Raw genomic sequence first — 20,678 nt, forward strand, 5'->3', positions numbered from 1 at the left:
AATTGCCACTGAGAATGTATGAAAGGTGAGGGACTGCTTCGTACCACCCAGCAAGCCCCACCCCAAACAGCCAGTACGGGCCCCCACCACGTGTGAGCCACCGGCCCCACGGGGGCGGGCAGAACCAAGACCGGCCCCCCCAAGACCCAGCCCGGGAACCCCCCGTGGGGAGACCAGCAAGGGGCCACGGAGAGCCAACCCCTACCAGAAACCAGAAAGGAGGCCGGAAGACAATTAGCCCCCGATACCAGTGAGAGACCACACCCCACAAGGGCAGATGGGAACCGGGGGCCATACACCAGTGGGCCCAGAGCCGCCCCCTACCAACAGGAAAGAAACACAACCAAGAGTGCCACCCGGTAACGGGTGGTGTCTCATGTTATTCTAAATCTTATTATAAAACCACCATGTGTCGTTGTCCACACATCAGAACAGACATGATGTGTGGAGCTGATGTTTGCCTTCCTTCTTGGTGGTACTTCTGGTTTGTTTGGCCAATATTGTGACATTTTATTATAAACTGCCACTTTATTCTTTGATATTAGTTCAGGAGCATGTGGGACACATGACAAAGAAGAAAACCTGTCCACTATCCAAGGGACAGCCAGAAAACGGAGCACTGCAGCTACAAGGAGACTGGGGAGTGGAACGCTGCAGCAATAAGGTAAGCTAATGTCTTGCTTATTTGTGGTTGTATCTTCATACGTTACAATCTGCTTGACCAATGAGCAACCGGTCTAGGGTTCCTAATACTAAAAGTGGAACCTGGTTGTTTTGCCAGTGGAAAAGCACCATTAGCAAGTCGTGTCAAGCTGAGGAGGCACCATTAGAGGAGTATCCTTTAGTACATGTAGTGGTTCTTCTTTCCAGAGTAAGCACACCAAAGATGCGAGCTGCACGGCTCGCCTCCGTCAGGTATCTCCTCCAACACGCGAGCTGCGTCGTCACCACTTAGCACTTCTGACTCATTTCCGTCTTTGTGCCACTCATTCAAGCGAGGCGCCATCGTCTCAGCGGCTGCGTTCAAAAAAACATTATTCCTAACACGGAGCTGCTGTTTGCAAACAACAAACACACAGGAGCAGCTACAAATCACAGCAGACCTTTTGCTGAGGTCACCATTGATGCAAATCCCACCCCAGCAAACATCTTGTCTTGTGCGTCTTGCCGGCACACAGAAACACTTGTGTCTTTCCAGCATGTTATTGTTGTTGTTGTGTAACATCAATCACAGCTCACGGGCAAATACTAGAATCAATCCACACCAATCGTTTTTAAATGTCTTTCTATTTTTAACATTGCCATTGGAAAATAAATATTATTCAATGTAAAACCAAAAAATGCAACATTTTGTTGAGTTCTTTCATCCATCCGTTTTCTATACCGCTTCATCCTCATTAGGGTCGCGGGGGCATGCTGGAGCCTATCCCAACTGACTTCAGGCGCCCAGGGGAGAATCGAACCCAGGTCCTCCCGATCTCCAGGCTGTTCCTGTATTGGCCAACATGCTAACCGCTAGACCACTAATAAAATAACCCCTAGACCACTAATAAAATATAAATATAAAATAAAATGAATTTAAAAAATAGTATATATGTGATATAATATTATTTAAATTTCTTAACATTTTTATATATATATATATATATATATATACACGTGTGTGTGTGTATGTTTGTGTGTATGTTTATAAATATTTACATAAGTATTATAAAATATATCTAATATATAATTATTTTTTGTTTTTATTTTCCGTAATTAATTATGAATGATATGTATTGTTTGTGCAATCTTTAACACAATAAAATTATATTTTTCAAAAATCTATTAAAAAAGATATAGGTATACTGTATAGATACAGTATAAAATACTGTACAGATACAGATTTTCAGCATAAATATTTACATAAATATTTAATGGTATTTATTGTAGTAGTATTTTTTGTAATTATTTTTTGTTGCCTTTCAACGTTAAGGGGAAGAGTATAAAAAATAAGAAACAAAAGCCAATTTATCAAAGTTTACAGACTAAGTTTGGTGATAGTGACTAATTGTTAAAAGAGAACACCATTAATCACGCTGATTGGTCATTCTGCATCCCAGGAGTGTAAGTGACCAATAGCCACTAACCTCTGCCCCCTCTTGATCCTATGTCCTATTAATAAACTGCTGAGCATCATTTACAAACCACTCCCAGGAAGCTTCCTGACGAGGGCTTGATGATCTCCAGCTGTTTGTTGGTGCACCAGGTGGATTAGTCCTCGGGACCACGTTGAACGGGTGCAACGTGCAAACACACGTTTTGTTTCAGGCTGGCAAATATCTGCCAGATTACACGTCGCCTGTTCTCGACAAAACCTTGTCTAATGGGGAAGGAAATGTCACAGAATAATAAAGCCTGTCTGTGTTTGTTCGTCATGTTTGCTGAGATTACTGTAGAGGGGATGAAACATGAGGAGCGTAAAACTCCCTGGTGGAATTGCTTATATATACACCATACATATACATACTGTAAATACACATATACATATTCTGTATGGAGAGTGGTGCAATATGTTGGTGTGTGCACACATGAAGCTGGCGGCTCCCTTGAGACATAAACAAGTGTCCATCTGTCCGCAAGCAACAAGCACGTACACAATAAAAGGCCAGAAAGTACAACACACACTAAACCAGGGGTGTTCAAAAACTGTCCTCTGGGCCATTTGCAACCCACAGCTCATTTTTTATTGTCCATCTACCTATTGTAAAAATAATTAATGAATTAATAATATAATAGTAATATGTATTATTATCCTATTTCTCTCCAATAATGTTCACAAATCTGTCTAGATCTGTGTTAGTGAGCATTCATAATTCACTGATCATCCACCTCACAGGTGTGGCATAGCATTATTATTGTTGTTTCTTAGTCTGGCCACAATAAAAGGCCGCTAATGAAAAATCAAAGGCCAGTTTTTCATTTAGAAAATGTAAAAGCCATGTAGAAATGCCAAGTTTTTATATTTAAAGGAAAAAACAGCCTGCATCTCAGCTCTGTTTTATCAGTGACAAAGAGTATTATGATATATAACTTTTTCTCATTCCATTATTGTTTTTACTTTTTAAAAAAAATATATTTTTACAAATGTTTAAACTTTCTTCTCGTATATTTTTCTTATATTCTTATATTAATATTATAAGTTTTACCCAGTATAAAATTGCAACTTTACGCTGTGTTTTGTTTGTTTGTCATGGTATTACGACTAAAAAACAAACATTTTTTAATATTTCAACTTGATATTATTTTTCTCTTAATATTATGACTTTACCCTCTTAATATTTTTTCTTTATTCTTGTAAAATTACTGCTCTTTTTTAAAATGTGTTTGTTTTGTTTTCTTGTTCAAATGTTAGGATGTTCCGAGGGCCAATAAAAAAACAGTGGCGGGCCGTAAATGGACACCCCTGCATTAATGTCTCACTGACTTACTATGATTATCTGCTCGAGGCTAGAGACCTTTCTAAAACAAGTCGTCCACATGCTGATCACCTGATTCAAATAGCCTTGGGTGTCTAGGGCATGTGAGTCTGCCCTTCGTCATCTCTGGAGGAGGAGCTCACCCCTTCCCTCGCATATGTGGTTTTCTTATATTAACTACCATTTTAGCATGAATAATCAGACATTTTCACTAGAAGCCGCTTCTCCAGGTTGTATTGATTTGTATTCTTGCATGTAACTTTTATTAAAATGTACCTCTCGTTATTCTCAAGAACTTGTCGTGTGTCTCGTGTATTTTGGAGCAGATCTTCCCGTGACATATATCGTGAGTTTTCACATTTAGGCAATAACGGCCTGGCTTCATCTATCACCTGCTTCCAATGAACGCCTGCGTCTTCTTTGCGCTTCAGGTAAATAAATGCTGGGGCTTGAATTAGCGCATTTTTGTCCTGTCACGGGAGGAACGACAAGCGTTTACCAGGAGCACCATCAGCATTCATGTGCGCACGTGTAAGCATTTGGGAGGTATTTAGTCAAATGTCATCCGCCAGCAGAAGCTATTTGTTATCAGCTCTCTTGTTATTCTAATCAAATGCCAAAGCTGCTGTGCACACGCATGACGACCAGCCCTTATGACTTTAATAATGCATCAGTTGCGCTGCAGGATATAAAGCATCAGGAGTATTTTTCCAGCAGTAATACTTCAGTATATTCAATTAGGCTTCAAGTGATACTCCGAGAAGAAGCTCCCCTTTCAGTCATTTTGCCGCCATTTCAAGCCTATTTGTTTCTGGAGTATTTACTTGAGGTGACTGAATTGCCCTGAACAGGACGTATCTTTCTGCAACACATTTCAACACTGCTCGCCATCCGCATCCTTGAACAATGACGAGCTTTTTCTCCGCCACCAGGACGGAATTAGGACTCAACGGCAGGAGTCAGTTCCAGGAATTTCTGCTCTCTGTGTGTGCGTGGGAGGAGGGAGAGAAAAAAAACACTTGACTGATTTTAATCACATTCTTATTTATTTCAGCTTGGAGCTTGGCATGACTTGGAAGGAGCTGAGGGAGCTGTCACGGCGGTGCAACAGCGCCCTCCAGCCGGCCGAGGTGGGTATTGCTTTGAACTGGAAATAATAAAGACATTTTTTTTTTAAGTCGTAATTTTATGAGAAACAAACAAACAAAATAAAGAATGTGGTTGTAATTTTTTGGAAAATTAAATTGGGGAAATTATATGGTGTAATATTACAAGTATAAAGTCAAAATATTGTAGGAATAAATATATAATATCTCAATGTCATAATAATACAAGAAAATTTACAAGAATAAAGTTGAAATATTTGTAAAATTATACGAAGAAATCAACAGCAGAAATGGAAAAAACAATAGAAATTTTACAACAATAAAATAAAAATATTAAAAGAATAAAATGGTATTTAACAAGAAAAAGTCACAATTTTACGAGAATAAACTCACAATATAATGAGGAAAAATTATGTCATTTTCGTTGCAGGGTTGAAATATTTAATAAAAGTTGTCATTTTTTAATTTTGGGAAAATTAGGTTGGAGAAAAAGTTAGAATATTATGAGAATAAAGTCCAAATATTATGGGAATAAAGTCATAATTATGTAAAGAAAATTTCCAAGAGTTAAATTGAAATAGTTTAAAAATTAGGCCGTACGGTGGCCGAGTGGTTAGCATGTTGGCTACACAGTTCGGTTCGAATCTCCATTGGGGAGTTTGCATGTTCTCCCTGTGTGCGTGGGTTTTCTCCCACATTCCAAAAACATGCATGTTAGGTTAATTGTCCATTGATGTGAGTGTGAGTGCTTGTTTGTCTATCCGTGCCCTGCGATTGACTGGCGACCAGTCCAGGGTGTACCCTGCCTCTCGCCCAAAGTCAGCTGGGATTGGCTCCAGCATACCCCCTCGACCCTAGTGAGAACAAAAAAATGGATGGATGGATCGTAGGAAAACTAGTTGTTCCCAAACATGAACAGTTTGCATTTATATTGCTGACATACCTTCTGTCTTGCTGTGACCGACATTAAAAATGAGCGCCAGCTCTCCAAAAGGGCGTCCCGACAAGCCCCTCATAGTATTGCACTCATTAAAATTTAGTGAAGCAGGAGGAGGAAGAAGAAGAGGAGGAGGCAAAAGCCGGGCCCAGGTGGGGATCAGGTTGGTTTGAATTTTTTAGCAGTGTCCGTCAACAACCTGAGCCTGGTGTCTTCCTGTGTACCATCATGCTGCTGCCACGGCCGCCTTTTTATACGTTTTCCAGCTAAATCAGCAATAACATGAGTCTCAGGGTTGCCTCTCTTCTTCATTTCCTGCTACTGGTCGACAAGGCCGTGGCGAGAAGAGGTGAGTTGTCGTTTGTTATCTTAACAGAGACAAGCCGGCAGCTTGATGACGCTGCTCTGTCTTGTATTTAGGGACAAGGTTGGACAGATTTTTGAGATAAAAGATGACCCTTGATTCTGCTGGGGAAAAGATTACATTCACAAAGCAAAGAAATACATTGTACAGTTTGTATCAATGAAATTGTATTTAAGGATAATTTTATGCTGACAAATATACTGTACATACATATACTGTACAGCAGGGGTCACCAACGTGGTGCCCACGGGCACCAGGTAGCCCCCCACGACCACATGAGGTGCCCGCAAGCCTGCTTTTCATTCAGGTTTTCAGTTAATAATGAAAGAACAGTAGAAAGAAATGCATTCTGAAATACAAAATGTGAGTTGTGGACACCAGCATTTTGTTAATGTTCTAGTAGAACAAGCATATTCGCTTTGTTTGGGTTTAAAATAAGCTCTGAAAATAAATGTTACAAAAATGAGTAGCTCTTGACCATTTTCATTTTGTAAAAGTAGCTCTCACAAGGAAAAACGTTGTTGACCCCTGCTGTACAGTAATCCCTCATTCATCATGGTTAATTGTGGTTAAAAGTAGGAGTCCTTCATTATAAAAGCAATATTTTCTTAGTTAGAGCATAGAAAAGTTGTTTACGACCTTCTAAATGCGGTTTGTAATATTATTAGAACCCTCTAGACATAAAATAACCCCCCTACAGTTACCTTTACCCTCCTATTACTCAATATAGTAGACATAATAGAAAATCAGACATAAATAAGACATAATGTAGATTCACACGTGTAAGCATTGGGAGGGGGTGTCCAAACTTTTTCTAGCGAGGGCCACATAGTGAAAAAAGGATGTAAGGGCCATGTTGATATTTTGTAAAGCAACATATGTAAATATGCTAAGAAGTTATATATATTTCAAGAAAAAAATGCATCTCAGCCTATTATTAGTATGATCTTCGGTTTGTGCTTTTTGGTAATAATTTGACTTTATTCCTATAATATTATAACTTTTCTAATATTTCAAAAATTACAACTTTGGTTCCTAAACTTTTCACAGTCACGTACCCCTTCAGACATGTGACTGGAAGTCATGTACCCCTTACACCTGCACACTTAAAAAACAAACCACACAATGAAGCATCTTTGAAATATTATTAAATATATTACATATTATGACATATTAAAAAATCATGTGTCTTATTTTCCAACTGCAGACATAGGCTACTAATTTAAAACAAAGACGGTTTTAGAGGGGGTAAGATATCTCCTGGCAGGTTTGTCTTCTGTTTGGTGGATTTATTTATAGCAAGGGTGACAAGCGATGGTAAGATGTGGTGAACTGTGATCTTTATGCTCTTTTGCTGTGCTTTGGTTTGCAACAGTATGGAAATAATCAGCAACTAATGTTACATGTAAACGTAATAATTATAACAACAAAGGCACATAACGTACAGAAATCCATAAGTACATGAATTCAATACGAGGCTTATTACTGAGTCCAATAGACATATGAGCACATATATCATGAGATTATGCACCAAGCAAAAATGCACAGCAGCACAGCGCTAAACATTAGTAAACCTCACCTCACCTTTCCTCTGCACTGTACTACTTACCTGCTGTGGCTGTTCACATGAGGCATTCGGCGCTAATGTAGTCAAGCCGTTTTTAATTTTTATTCACGTACACCACTTTAGGAACCTAGGTTTTATGACATACTGCAGTGGTTCCTAAACTTTTCACAGTCACGTACCCCTTCAGACATTTGACTTGAAACCATGTACCCCCTACTCCTGCACACTTAAAAAAAACATAAGCCATTTTTAATTTTCATTACATTGAAATATTAAGCATGATTAATTGGTTAATTAATTGAATAGTCATTCTGGTTCAAACATTTGTATTATGCATGGTAAGATATTGATAAAAGTTTTACATGAGCACTGATAAATAGATAAGATGCCAATATCTCTTGGAGATGAATAAAGTATCTAACTATTTGTCCTACATATCTTTTATTTCAGACGGATTGCTAGGATTTAAATCAGCATATCAATTGCATATCAATTTGACACCAATTTTAAAGGGAAAGTTGAACAAACATGATAAAGCAGCATCCAAAGTACAAAAATGCATACAAGGAGCAATAAAGCCTTCTTTTCGGGCTCTCATCCTGACACACACATACACTGACAGGTTTTCATAGTATGGGGATTGGAACACTTATATAAATTAAACCTTTAAGATTAAACACTCCTAATACACAACATAATCATCAAACTTACTTATTCATATAACTCACACAGCACAATGAAGAACTTTTTTCCCTTTCTTTTAAAAAACAAACTTTATTGATAACAACAAGTGTACAAAACAGTATACAAACAAAGCCAGGGGTTACATTAAATAAAAACCTTCAAAGACAAGCCTTTTTGTTTTCAGATTGGACCATAAGCTGAATATACTGTAGTGTTGAACGTCTTTAAAAAAAAAAAAAAATGTTTTTTTGCTACAGAATTTGCATTTATGAATGAAAAATGTGTCCAAAATGATCAATAGATTTTTTTTTCTTCGTTCTTATAGTTTTTGTAAAAGCAAAAAGCAACATTTTCCCACATCAAAAAAAGGTCCTTGAAGATATAATCGATAATAAATCTGCTGAGGTGCTTCCGCAGCTTTTTGGAGTGTGAACAGTGGCCAGAAAAGATGTAAGACAGTCTCTGGGCCATCCCCACATGAATTTGTTCATGTAGTGATTAGTAGGATAGTATTTGGGAATAATTCTGAAAGATACTTCCTTCACCCTGTTAGTGATGACGTACTTGTGAGGAATGTCATTCACAAACGATTCCAGTAAAATATTACAGGTACAGACGACATCTTTTCGAAATAAGGCACGTAAGTGGCTATTATTACGAGAAGGTGAAAAACATATCCTTCTGATAGGTGAGTCAGTCGGGTCATGTGGTGAGACTGAAGGGAGTGAAAGGTCAGAAAGGTTTCTAAAAAGCATTAAAGTACCTGAAGGGATAGCATCAAAAACTATATGGCAAATTACTTGGGTGGTACTGGAAAATGATAGGTAGATAGGAATTGTTTATAAGCAAACAGGAGTCCCTCTGCATCAAACAGCTGGCCCACCCAAGTACTGTTGTTATAAACCCATCTTTCCAAAAAAGTGACTTATTCGTATATACAATGTTTCTATTATTCCAAATAAGGTACCTACAGTATGGGGTGAGAAGTTGTGTTTGTAAATTAGAGACCAAGATAAAAGAACTTGCCTAAGGAAAGCTGCTACTTTAACAGAAAGGTTGTCTCACCATAAATTCTAAACCACCAAAATGAAAGAAAACGTAATGAGGTACGAAATTCCACATTTTTTAGGAAGTGCTGAGCCCAATTAATTTTAAAAGTATTATTAAGGTTGGCAAAGTCTAGAAAATTAAGCCCCCCCTCGTTCTCATAGTCATTCATAACAACTCCTTTCTTAATATAATGTGTATGATTTTTCCAAACGAAATGAAAAAGTATACGGTCAATGTTTTTAGTAGTTTTACTGTCAAGATGCAAGGAGAGAGAGCTGCATAAGTGAGCTGAGATATTCCTTCAGCTTTAGTAATAAGAACTCTTTTAGGGACAAGTCCTTCTGTAACCAATGATTTAGTTTGCTTTTGTTTTTTTTAGTAATATTGCATCTCAAGTTTTGATTTTGGGAAATTAAGAGACCAAAGTAGGTGACATCTTCACTATAAACCTATAAGCCTATAAACAAAGAATATTACATATGGAATTTACACGTTTTTACATGTTGTTACTGTTTTTAACAACTAATAGCTCACATTTACTGTGTGTAAATTAAGGCACAGGCCCGAGGCCTTGGAAAAATTGTTAATTACATGGAGAGCAACAGGAACATGGGCAGCATTTTTTTAGAAAAAGAGTTGCCAGCTGGCCTATAATGACCTCTCCACCAGCTATAGAAATTCTCTGCACAGCACTGTTAGTAATATAGTTCATAAGAATTTGAGTACAGATTAGAAAGGCGAGATGCCTCGTTTCAAGTTAAATCTTGGAATCGTGCCATTTTTCATTTTGACGGAGCTATTACCGTTGGCATATACAGTATAGAATCTTAATAGCTTTACAAAAAAAGTCACTAAAGCCTAATTTCTTAAAGCAGTGAAAAATGAATTGGTGTTCAATTGTACCAAAGGCCTTATAGAATCAAGGAAGAGAATAAACTTTCTTCAGAAATGAGGTCAGAATAGTCAAGAATGTCCAAGACAAGTCTAATATTGTTAGATATACTGTATGCTTGTGTCTCATAAAACTTGACTGAGTCTCCTCTATTATTGTGTCTAAGACCTCTTTGATTCTTTTGGCAAAAATTTGTGCAATTATTTTATAGTCATTAAGTACACAAAGTGGTCTCCAATTATCAAGACATCTTTTTTAGGTTTTGGAATTGAAGTTATGAGGCCATGCGTGAGACTAGGAGGAAGAGCATTCTTCTCTATACTTTCTTTAAAAACCTGTAAAAGAAAGGGGGCTAACTGAGTTGAGAAAGATTTGTAAAGCAATGAAGAACTTCATGCCGTGACTTCCTTCTGCTGTGACTGTGCGCTCTGTGCTATGAGGCGTTCAGGTGCTCTCGTAGTTGTATTAGGTGGTAATTCATTTTTACTTGGTATCCCCGACTCTAAATATACGGATTGCCATTACAACACAAATAAACTTACTGGTAGGTCACTCTGGTGTAATTTTATTAATAAAACAATAAAATTAACAAAATAAATAAAATGCATAAATAAAAATGTAAAAAAATGAATTGTGATTTTATTTAATATACGTACTGTAAACAGTCCTGGTCACCATTATTGGCACCCTTTGCACAACCTGTACAATGTCTTCAGAAATAAATGAAAATGTACCAAATTAATATCATCAGAGTTTTATAAATGGATTTCCAAAGTAATTTAACAAGAAAAAAAACTTACATGTTCCAATTTCAAAGAGAAAACATAAACAATGACATGGACAGTAATAAAGGCACCCCTCCTTAAACACCAAAGGGTGTGCAACCAGATATTGTAGCCATCTGGAAGCTTCTTGCACTTCTCAGCTGGTATTTCTCCCACTCTTTCTTTGCAATTTCTTCAAGCTCTTGAGTGTTTGCAGGATTCCTTTTCTGAACGGCAGATTTCAGCTCACACCATAGATTTTCAATGGGATTAGTATCAGGACTCATCGTAGGCCAGTTTAAAACAGTCAATTTGTTCCTTTTCAACCATTCCTGTGTGCTTTTGGATGTGTGCTTTGGGTCTTTATCATGCTGGAGAGCCCATGAGGGGTGCCAAGCAGCCCCAAAACATTATAGATCCTCCACCATGCTTAACTGTTAGGAGGGTGTTCTTTTCCCTGTGAGCTTCATTTCGCCGCCTATAAATAAAGTGTTGGTGTGCATTGCCAAAAGTTGTATTTTTGTTTCGTCTGTCCACAGAATATTTTCCTACAAGGATTGTGGTTTGTTCAGGTATTCTCTGGCAAAGATTAGTCATTCCTTTTTATGTCTTTTTTTCAGCAATGGGGTATTCTTCGGCCTTCGCCCATAGAGTTCTGCTTGGTTTGGTGCACGGCGTGTCATGCCAGTTGAAACCATTAGCCCAGATTGTTCCAGGTTCACTTGCAGGTCTTTGGATGTTTTACGTGGTGTTTTTTTCCACAGTTCGCACTAACCTTTGAAGACTTCTTTCTTTGATTTTCCTCTTCCCGCCACGTCCAGGGAGGTTCTTGACAGTTTCATACTTTGACAACTTCCTAATAACATTACGCACTGTTGAAACAGGGATACCAAGGTCCTTGGAGTTGGCCTTATATCCTTTAGAGGTCCTGTGTTTTCTAATAATAGCACTTCTGAGGTTTGAGATAGCTCCTTTGTCTTCACCGTTGTGACCAACAAACAAAAAATAATGTGATTTTTAAAAACATTTAGGTCATAATTAATTGCTTAATTCACTTGATGTGGGCGCCGACAGCTTAGCACAGGTGATTCCAAATTTCTGATTTGTCACAGAAATTTTTTTTTTTTCCCACACTGATTTAAAGGGTGCCAATACCTCTGTCACAGCAATCTTTCATTTTTTCTATTTTTTTCTCCTATTGTTTTGCTTTAAATTTTTCTTTTATCATTTGCTGTTCTTTATCAAACGTGAGTTGTCTATAGCCCAGAGCTGTTTCACTAGATTCATTTTTTTCAAGAGATATTGTACATTATGCACTTAAATTTCATGGGTGCCAATAATCATGACCAGGACTGTACATATGTATATGTTCTGTGTGTCTGTATTGAAAAGTATTTTTGTAAATAGTGCTGCAGAACAAAATGGTTAAATTGGTTAAAATGGTATACTAACATGCATTCAAGTGTAATTAATAAAAATAAAAACTGTTTTATTTTGTCACCTTTAAGACGTGAAATGTGGCGGCATCCTTTCTGCAGCGTCTGGCAACCTCTCCAGTCCAAACTTCCCAGGCCTCTACCCGTACAACATCAACTGTTCCTGGCTCATCGTGGTTCCGGAAGGTTCTGCTGTGCTGCTCACCTTCCACCACTTTGAGCTGGAGTACCACGCCAACTGCGCCTACGACCACGTCAAGATCTACAACGGTGTGCCCGGAGATGAGGGCAACCTCCTGGGCACTTTCTGCGGAGATGGCACCCCGCCCCCGTTTACTTCGTCCTGGAACGTTATGTCGGTCATCTTCCATTCGGACCGCCACGTGGTCCACAGAGGCTTCAGTGTTGGCTATAGGAAAGGTTAGCATGTACTAGCATACAAGCGAACTAAAATGAGTCAACAAAGATGGTCCATCTCTCCACAGACATGTGCGGCGGTGTCCTCACCGGCCTATCAGGTGTGATCTCCAGTCCAGGCTACCCTCAGGACTACAGCAACAATGCAGATTGCACGTGGTCTATCCAGGTGTCCAACAGCACCGTGGTCACCTTGGTCTTCTTGGACTTCCAGATGGAAAACAACGAGGGCTGTAATTTTGACTACCTGGCCATGTTTGACGGACCCAGCATCGGCAACCGCCACCTGGGCACGTACTGTGGGGCCGACAAACCCCCCACCACTGTCACCACCTCAAGTCAGCTGCTGGTGATCTTCAAGTCAGACTTCAACATTGGGGGGCGAGGCTTTAAAGCCTATTACTACTCAGGTAACTCCTCCTGGATGTCAAATGATTCATAATATTGCAACAAAACTAACCTCTAAAACCACCAAGGGTCAGTGTGTGGTGGCCATCTGCCTCAACCGACAAGGTTGAGAGAGAGAGGGGATAGAGGAAGGGATAGATGTGTCAGCAATTGTGGGACATGATGGTGTACTTGAGATGATAGATGGAGGGTGGACTGGGAGACAAATAGATAGATGGATGGAAATACAGAGCTGATTGAAGAATAGATTGACTGAGAGATGGACAGAAGAAAATTAGATAGACTCTGTGACAGACAAATGAAAGGATGGACAGATGGACAAACAGATCTATGGATGAATGGATGTGAAGAAGGACAGGCAGATAGATATAGATGCATGGACGGAGAAAAGTGGATAAACCGAAGGGCATGGTGGGATGGATAAAAAAGGACGACTGAAAGACAAACAAATGGTTCGATAGGTGGACAGGTGAATAGATCATGGGCGAATGGATGGATGGACAGAACGGCAAAAAAGATGGATGGATGGATAGAAATTGATGGAGATAATTGATGATTGATGGACAAAAAATCAGAAAGATGGATGGACAGGTAAAAATGGGCAAATGGATGGATGGACAAAAAAGATGGACCGATGGATAGTGAGTGATTGATTGATTAACAGACAAAAACAAGGGTGAAAGACAGAAAGTTGGATGATGAATGGACACACAAACTGATGAATGGATGCTTGAAAGACAAATGTGGATTGATGAGTTGATGAATAATAAAGATAGATGGATGGACGGACAGAAAGACAGATGGAAAGACAGATAAAAATGGGCAATTGGATAGATGGACAGAATGGCAGAAAGATGGATGATGAATGGACATACACAAAAATGAATGGTTGAAAGACAGAAATATACAGTCATGGAAAAAATGATTAGACTCCTCTGGTTTCTTCAGTTTCCTACCTTTGTTTGGACAAATATAACAATGACAACAAAAATGGCTCATAAGAGTTATTTTTTGGCAGTACAATGCTATAGCTATTCATGAAAGAACTTAAGTGATTTTGGTTATCATCAAGAAAACCACAGAAGTTGGTAGATATCAACTCTTATGAGCTATATTTGTTATCATCATTATATTTGTCCAAACAAATGTACCTTTAATTGTACCAGGCATTAAAATGGATCAATAAACTGAAGAAACAAGGGTGGTCTAATCATTTTTTCCATGACTGTAGGTAGATGGATAGACAGAGGTAGATGGATGGATGGACAAAAAGACTAGAAAAATGAATGATCAATGGAGAGGCCAACTGACTGACGGATAGCAGAGAAGGTGTGCACAATGTGCAGACAGGAATTAGGACGAAGATGACATAATGTGTCATGAAAGACATTGTCCTCTGATGGAATGAAAATGGAACACCTTCTGCTGAAAAGGCGACAATGGCATGCAGCACATTGCTGATCTATATCACTAATCTCACATCAGCGCTCAGTGAACTGAAGACCATGTGAAAGTCCAATTCTCAGTCTGCCTCTTGGACTGGACCACTGCTGTTCAAGGTGTACACCCTAGATGGGACCAGAATTCACAACCCCTGGCTAAGGAGGCCAGTGCCTTGTCCCTTCGGCCACACCCTGTACTTGGAAGCTGTTAATTTCCCCATGCTTTGATCCACATTGTATCCATGGTTTCATTTGCCATGCTGCAGATATATTTATCATATATTTACCATCAGGTGAATGCCAGCAGGTGTTGTCAGCCGTGAGTGGCAACTTCAGCAGCCCGCACTTCCCACAGATCTACCCCAACAACATCAACTGTCACTGGAGCATCTCACTGGAGGCCGGCTACCGCATCAAACTCTTCTTCCCTGTCGTGGACCTGGAGGGCCGCAACAGCCTGACAGGCGAGTGCAACTACGACTCAGTGGCCGTGTACGACGGCGACAGCCAGGCGGGCGCACCTCTGCTGGGACGCTGGTGCGGCAGGGAGAGGCCGCCATCTCTTGTCTCCCGGGGCAACAAGATGCTGGTGGTGCTGAGCACGGACAGGGACGAGGCACACAGAGGCTTTTCAGCGTCTTATCTTGGAGGTAAACGTCCCATTAATCATTGGATTACTAATGTCCTGAAAGTTCCTACAGTACAGTAACTACATGTTACCATGACATTTTATTTAAATTTTTTTCATTTATTTCCTTTCCTGATTGGTTGGGAGATATCACATGGTACAGCAAGGTGGCCATTATGATGAACTACCGTAAATGCTCCAATTACCCAATTCAGTTTACCACCAAGTCTCCTGGGAGTGGTCGACAAAAGCAAATAACCCCCAGGGTTTCTAATTAGCACAGGTGTGGCAGATCAAATTAACCCCTGACCAAAATATACCCGGGTATAATGTAGCCTAGGCCAGAGTATACACCACGGTGTAAACTGGCCCGAGCCAGTTTATACCTCAGGGTATAAAACAGCCTAGGCTAGAATATACCCCTCTGGGCCAAATTATACCCCCAATGTATTACAGTATATCTTTTACCTAGGGTTTGTAGGTTGTTATTAGTATGTAGTATGTTGTTATCAAATTGTCCAAATAAACATATTTTCAGCAAACTTTTGTATTAATCATTGTGTATACTCTAAAACAGGGGTCACCAACGTTTTTCCTTGTGAGAGCTACTTTTACAAAATGTAAATGGCCAAGAGCTACTCATTTTTGTAACATTTATTTTCAGAGCTTATTTTAAACCCAAACAAAGCGAATATGCTTGTTACATTAACAAAATGCTGGTGTCCACAACTCACATTTTGTATTTCAGAATGCATTTCTTTCTACTGTTCTTTCATTATTAACTGAAAACCTGAATGAAAAGCAGGCTTGCGGGCACCTCATGTGGTCGAATGGGGGCTACCTGGTGCCCGCGGGCACCACGTTGGTGACCCCTGCTCTAAAACTTCAGCAGGTATAATCTGGCACAGTGGAGTATAAATCTGCAGAAACACAACTGCACACCGTGTTAACCTTCAGAATGTTAGCCAATATATCAATATTGTTATTGGTATTCAGTTTTAGTTAGTAGTTATTAATATGGACTATATTTTATAGGGGGTATAATCTGGCCCAGATTATAATATAATCTGTATAATCTGTTATTCAGTCATGGAAAAAAATATTACACCACCCTTGTTTCTTCAATTTATTGATCCATTTTAATACCTGATACAACTAAAGGTACATTTGTTTGGACAAATATAATGATAACAAATGTATCTGATAAGAGTTTAATTTAAGATCTGATATCTACCAACTAGCGTGGTTTTCTTGATAATAACCAAAATCACTTAAATTCTTACATGAATAGCTATAGCATTGTATTGCCGGAAAATTAACTCTTATGAGCTATTTTTGTTGTCATTGGTATGTTTGTTCAAACAACCTTTAGTTGTATCAGGCATTAAAATGAACAAGAAACTGAAGACACAAGTGTGGTCTAATAATTTTTTCCATGACTGTATACCCCAGGGCATAAACTGGCCTAGGCTACTTTAACCCTGACTCTGTGCTCGGGGCATACTATGGCTTGTTACACCGGGTCAAAAAACACTGGCATTAAGAACGTTGGCTATAGGCAACCTCTTGATGGTGTTTTTTATTAACTCCACAAGATGTCAGTCGCGTCCATTTGAAAAAAAAAAAAAAACACTGGCTTTTCCTCTCTATGGAAGGGCAGCAGTGAAAACCACCTTCCAGCTCAAGCACTCCCCCACCGCTTCAGGATGAGGCGAGTACTGCAGCGCACTCTGTATGACATTTCTCTGTATTTTATTGTCAGGTTAGCAAGAATAATGATGTCACACTTATATTAAAGACATCACACAGGCTGTAGAAAGTCATGATGTATAATAAATGTTTTTGCAACATTATACTGTATTATTGGCCACATGCTGAAAAACACAAACTGGCAGGCGCCATGAGCCAAATCGGGACCTGTCAACAGGGGAACATTTTCAGGTCAAAACGGTCAAGTATTTTATTGTTTCAGCCGGATTGCTGGGTGCCATGAAGCTGTATTGATTGAAAACAGCTTCCAGAGTGGGAAAATGAGATAACATAATGTGTGCCTGTTCTGTTTACAGCGCCAGTATAGGTGTGCCTTATGTAATACATCATTTTCACCCAGTGATCCGTTCTCGTATGGACGTGACAATTTACTGATCTGACATTGTTTGGATGCCATTTTTTTTTTCAACCTGCCAAAAAGAACAACAACCCAGCAGCGTTCCCATGTGGACAGGGCCTCAATGCACTCGTTGAGTGCACTCAGAAGGTAGGCAGGGCTTGCGCACTAAGTCGAGAAGAGACGCTGGCGGCAACCTCATCTTCGGTTTCTGCCCTGTGTTTGGTCAGTAAATACTCAAATTCAGTGATTCAGTGCTTTTTATTAGTCCCACAGGGGGAAAAAATAATAATTATATATATATGAATATTATAATATGAAGAAATATGAATGTTTATTTTATGTTATTGTTGTTGTTTTTATACTTTTCATCATGCCTCCCCTGACTGCACATCATTAATACTTAGTATATAGTTATACCTCATATATAATACAGAAATCCCTTGTTTATGACATTTAATTGGTTCCAGACCCGACAGCAAAGTAGGATTCCTTATTTATAAATGGGATATTTTCCTAGTTAGACAATAGAAAACCTGTTTACAACCTTCTAAATATGTTCTTAACATTATTATAGCTATGGTTGGGCATCGTGGCCGCATGGTGGTCTAGTGGTTAGCATGTTGGCCACACAGTCACAGTCTGGAGATCGGGAAGACCTGGGTTCCGGGTTCGAATCTCCGCTGTGTGGAGTTTGCACGTTCTCCACGTGTGTGGGTTTTCTCCGGGTACTCCGGTTTCCTCCCACAACAGAATAGACAAAGTGTAATTTAACCATGTTCCTACTAACCTGTGTGCAGAATATCAAACAAGTATGCTGAATGGAGTAACACTTTGCGGGGTCTGGCCAACTTCAGGGCTAAAGCAAGCGTTAACGTCAGGTTGATTGTCTATGAAAAAGTAAAAAGTACATAGCCTTATATTAGCTAGGCATTTAATTTAGGCGATGTAATTTATTGTTTTACTTACCTACCTGGTTGGAAGAAGTCCGGCGTAGCGCGTCAAAAACAAGGCACTTTGTACACTGTGAATCTGCATGTGTTTAATCATGTTAGTGGTGCACCATCTTTTGCATGATATGATATAGTAATGGTAATGGTGTAATTTATTTGAACATGCATATAAGTTACTTTGGAATACATCACATATATATAATTCACATTGTTGATGGTGATGTAAATGTTGTACTTTCGAGCTCCGTCGCACATGGTCCATGGTTGAAATTGATGAACACAAATGCTTCCTGCCAGTTGTTCTTTGATGGTGTTATTCGGCGTCTTCTTCATTGGTGTTATGCAGCCATTTTTTCCGGTCGGTGGGCTTGTCACTCATTGAAAGTAAGAATTGAAATTTTGCAAAATGAACGATTCTGGGAAAATCAGAATGTTAGTCCCGGTTCCCATCGTCCCTCTAGACTTGAGATAACACCCCATAGTTACCTTTAGTGACACCTAGTGACCATTATTATTTCATTGATTACATTAAATTGAGTGAGTGTAATTAACTCATGCGCACCAGAGCAAGCAGGCCTCTCGGTTATGACGGCAGACAAAAATACAGCGGAGCATCCCCACACAGTCACACAGAGTCTGATGCTCTTTTGTAACTTCATTCTGACCTGAATACGTCAACAGCAGTACAATTCCAACACCATATATTATAATTATCTCCAACTCACACACATACAGTATCTCGTCCGTTCACCCTGGGAACGGCACTTCCTCATTTTTTTTACAAGAACGTGAGATGCATTCAAGGACACCCCGAACACCACAAAAATGGCTTTATCAGGTGTGTGTGTCTAAATAAACAGGAAGATAAAGATAATCATGAAGTGGATATTCTTATCAGTCACTTCGTAACTCTAAATTTGGATGTACAATTTCCTACATTTAAGTATGCTGGAAAATACATTGAAAACAAGTAAATTTACCTTAAATTACGTGATGTCTTCGGACGCAACCCCTCATTGCATATAATAACACCGTTTAAAGTGTGATTTGAATGTTCTGCTACTATTAAAGAGACTAGTGTTAGACAAAAAGATTTTTAGACTTGCGTGGTATCTTTTAGCTTGATTGACATATTCAGTTCACGCTGTTAATACATACAAATATATATAATCCTGTCCTGTCATTCATCTTTCTCTTAATTAAATACAGTACAAATTGGCGTATTTCAGACATAAATGCAAAAGGTGATTAACCATGATTAATTAATTTAAACATTTTGATTAATCTGATTACAATTTTTAATCATTTAACAACCCTAATATATATACTGTAAGTATTTAGTAAAAAAATATGTCAAATAAAATTTTCGCATTATATAACAAGGACATGGATAAAAACAAGTATTTTTTTTAAAGGTAGTCATTATACTTGGAGATGTTTAGTATTTTGACTTATTTAGTTACATGACTATATGAGAATCCATGAAATGTTAGAAGCAGTTCTCAGTATGGTGCAAACTACAAGCACATTAATAAACATATTTCTACATTACTACCTGAAAAAAAGAGCACTATCTTTGTAAAGGCAGAGTTTTTACATTGGATGTTATGTACTTAATGATGCGCTAATGTGTGAATTTGTCTTCCCAAAGTGGTTCCTGTGAACGTGAGCTGCACCAGGTCAGAGTTCACCATTTTGATACCCCAGCAGTCTTTACCTCAGCTGGACCGCGAGCGCATCTACCTGGGCAACCCCACGTGCACTGCGCAGTTGACGGCAACCTCCTACAAGATACTCGCACAATTTGTCAACTGTGGCACAGCCAGCCAGGTGACTCCCCTCACACAGAAGCCCCCGCACGCCGGCTGCACCCACAGTCATGGGTTAGCGACAGGAAATAACCTTTGAACTTGTCCCCCTGCAGAAACACCGCAACATCACCATGCTGGTCAACAAGCTCTACATTGATTTCTCAGACGGCGAGCAGCACAACGTGCAGGAGTACAAGGTGCAGTGTGACGCCATGAAGAAGGTGGCCTCAGCCTCCATTGTCTCGGCTGAGGAGCGCCGCCTGGAGCAGCAGGCCCTGCACGCTGAAGCCGGCAGCGGAGACCATGTCGGCCGACCCGAAGCCGAGCCCCACGACCTCAGCGACATTGTCTTCATCAGCATCTGCGTGTTGGCCGTCATCCTCATGGTGATTGCCATCATCTGGTTGGTGCTCCTGTAGCAGTAACTTTGGGTCCGCCACCATGTATTCCTCCTGACATCTTCCAATTGGTTACAATGCACACTGATAGACCACAATATTAGGTACACCCATCACATCCAATACAAATGTTCTGCCATGACAATAACGGATGGCGCTCTTATTATAGCCAGCATTTACAGTATTTAGTTGGCTTGGCTTGGTAAATTTAAAGCAGGCGATAATTTGGGAGCTGTTGTCATGGCCGCCCCTCCCT

At 39.4% G+C, this 20,678-nt stretch overlaps 1 protein-coding gene across 1 annotated transcript; it reads left to right on the plus strand.

Annotated features, from left to right (window-relative positions):
- Positions 1-565: 565 nt before the first annotated feature.
- Positions 566-20,443, plus strand: cdcp2 (CUB domain containing protein 2). The gene is made up of 9 exons (XM_054769020.1): positions 566-664; positions 782-915; positions 4,391-4,442; positions 4,513-4,588; positions 12,331-12,678; positions 12,744-13,085; positions 14,819-15,175; positions 19,865-20,043; positions 20,138-20,443. Exons 1-9 carry the CDS (start codon positions 566-568, stop codon positions 20,441-20,443), a joined length of 1,893 nt encoding a protein of 630 aa, XP_054624995.1.
- Positions 20,444-20,678: the final 235 nt, after the last annotated feature.

This window comes from Dunckerocampus dactyliophorus, chromosome 2 (genome assembly GCF_027744805.1).
Source record: "Dunckerocampus dactyliophorus isolate RoL2022-P2 chromosome 2, RoL_Ddac_1.1, whole genome shotgun sequence".
NCBI lineage: Eukaryota > Metazoa > Chordata > Actinopteri > Syngnathiformes > Syngnathidae > Dunckerocampus > Dunckerocampus dactyliophorus.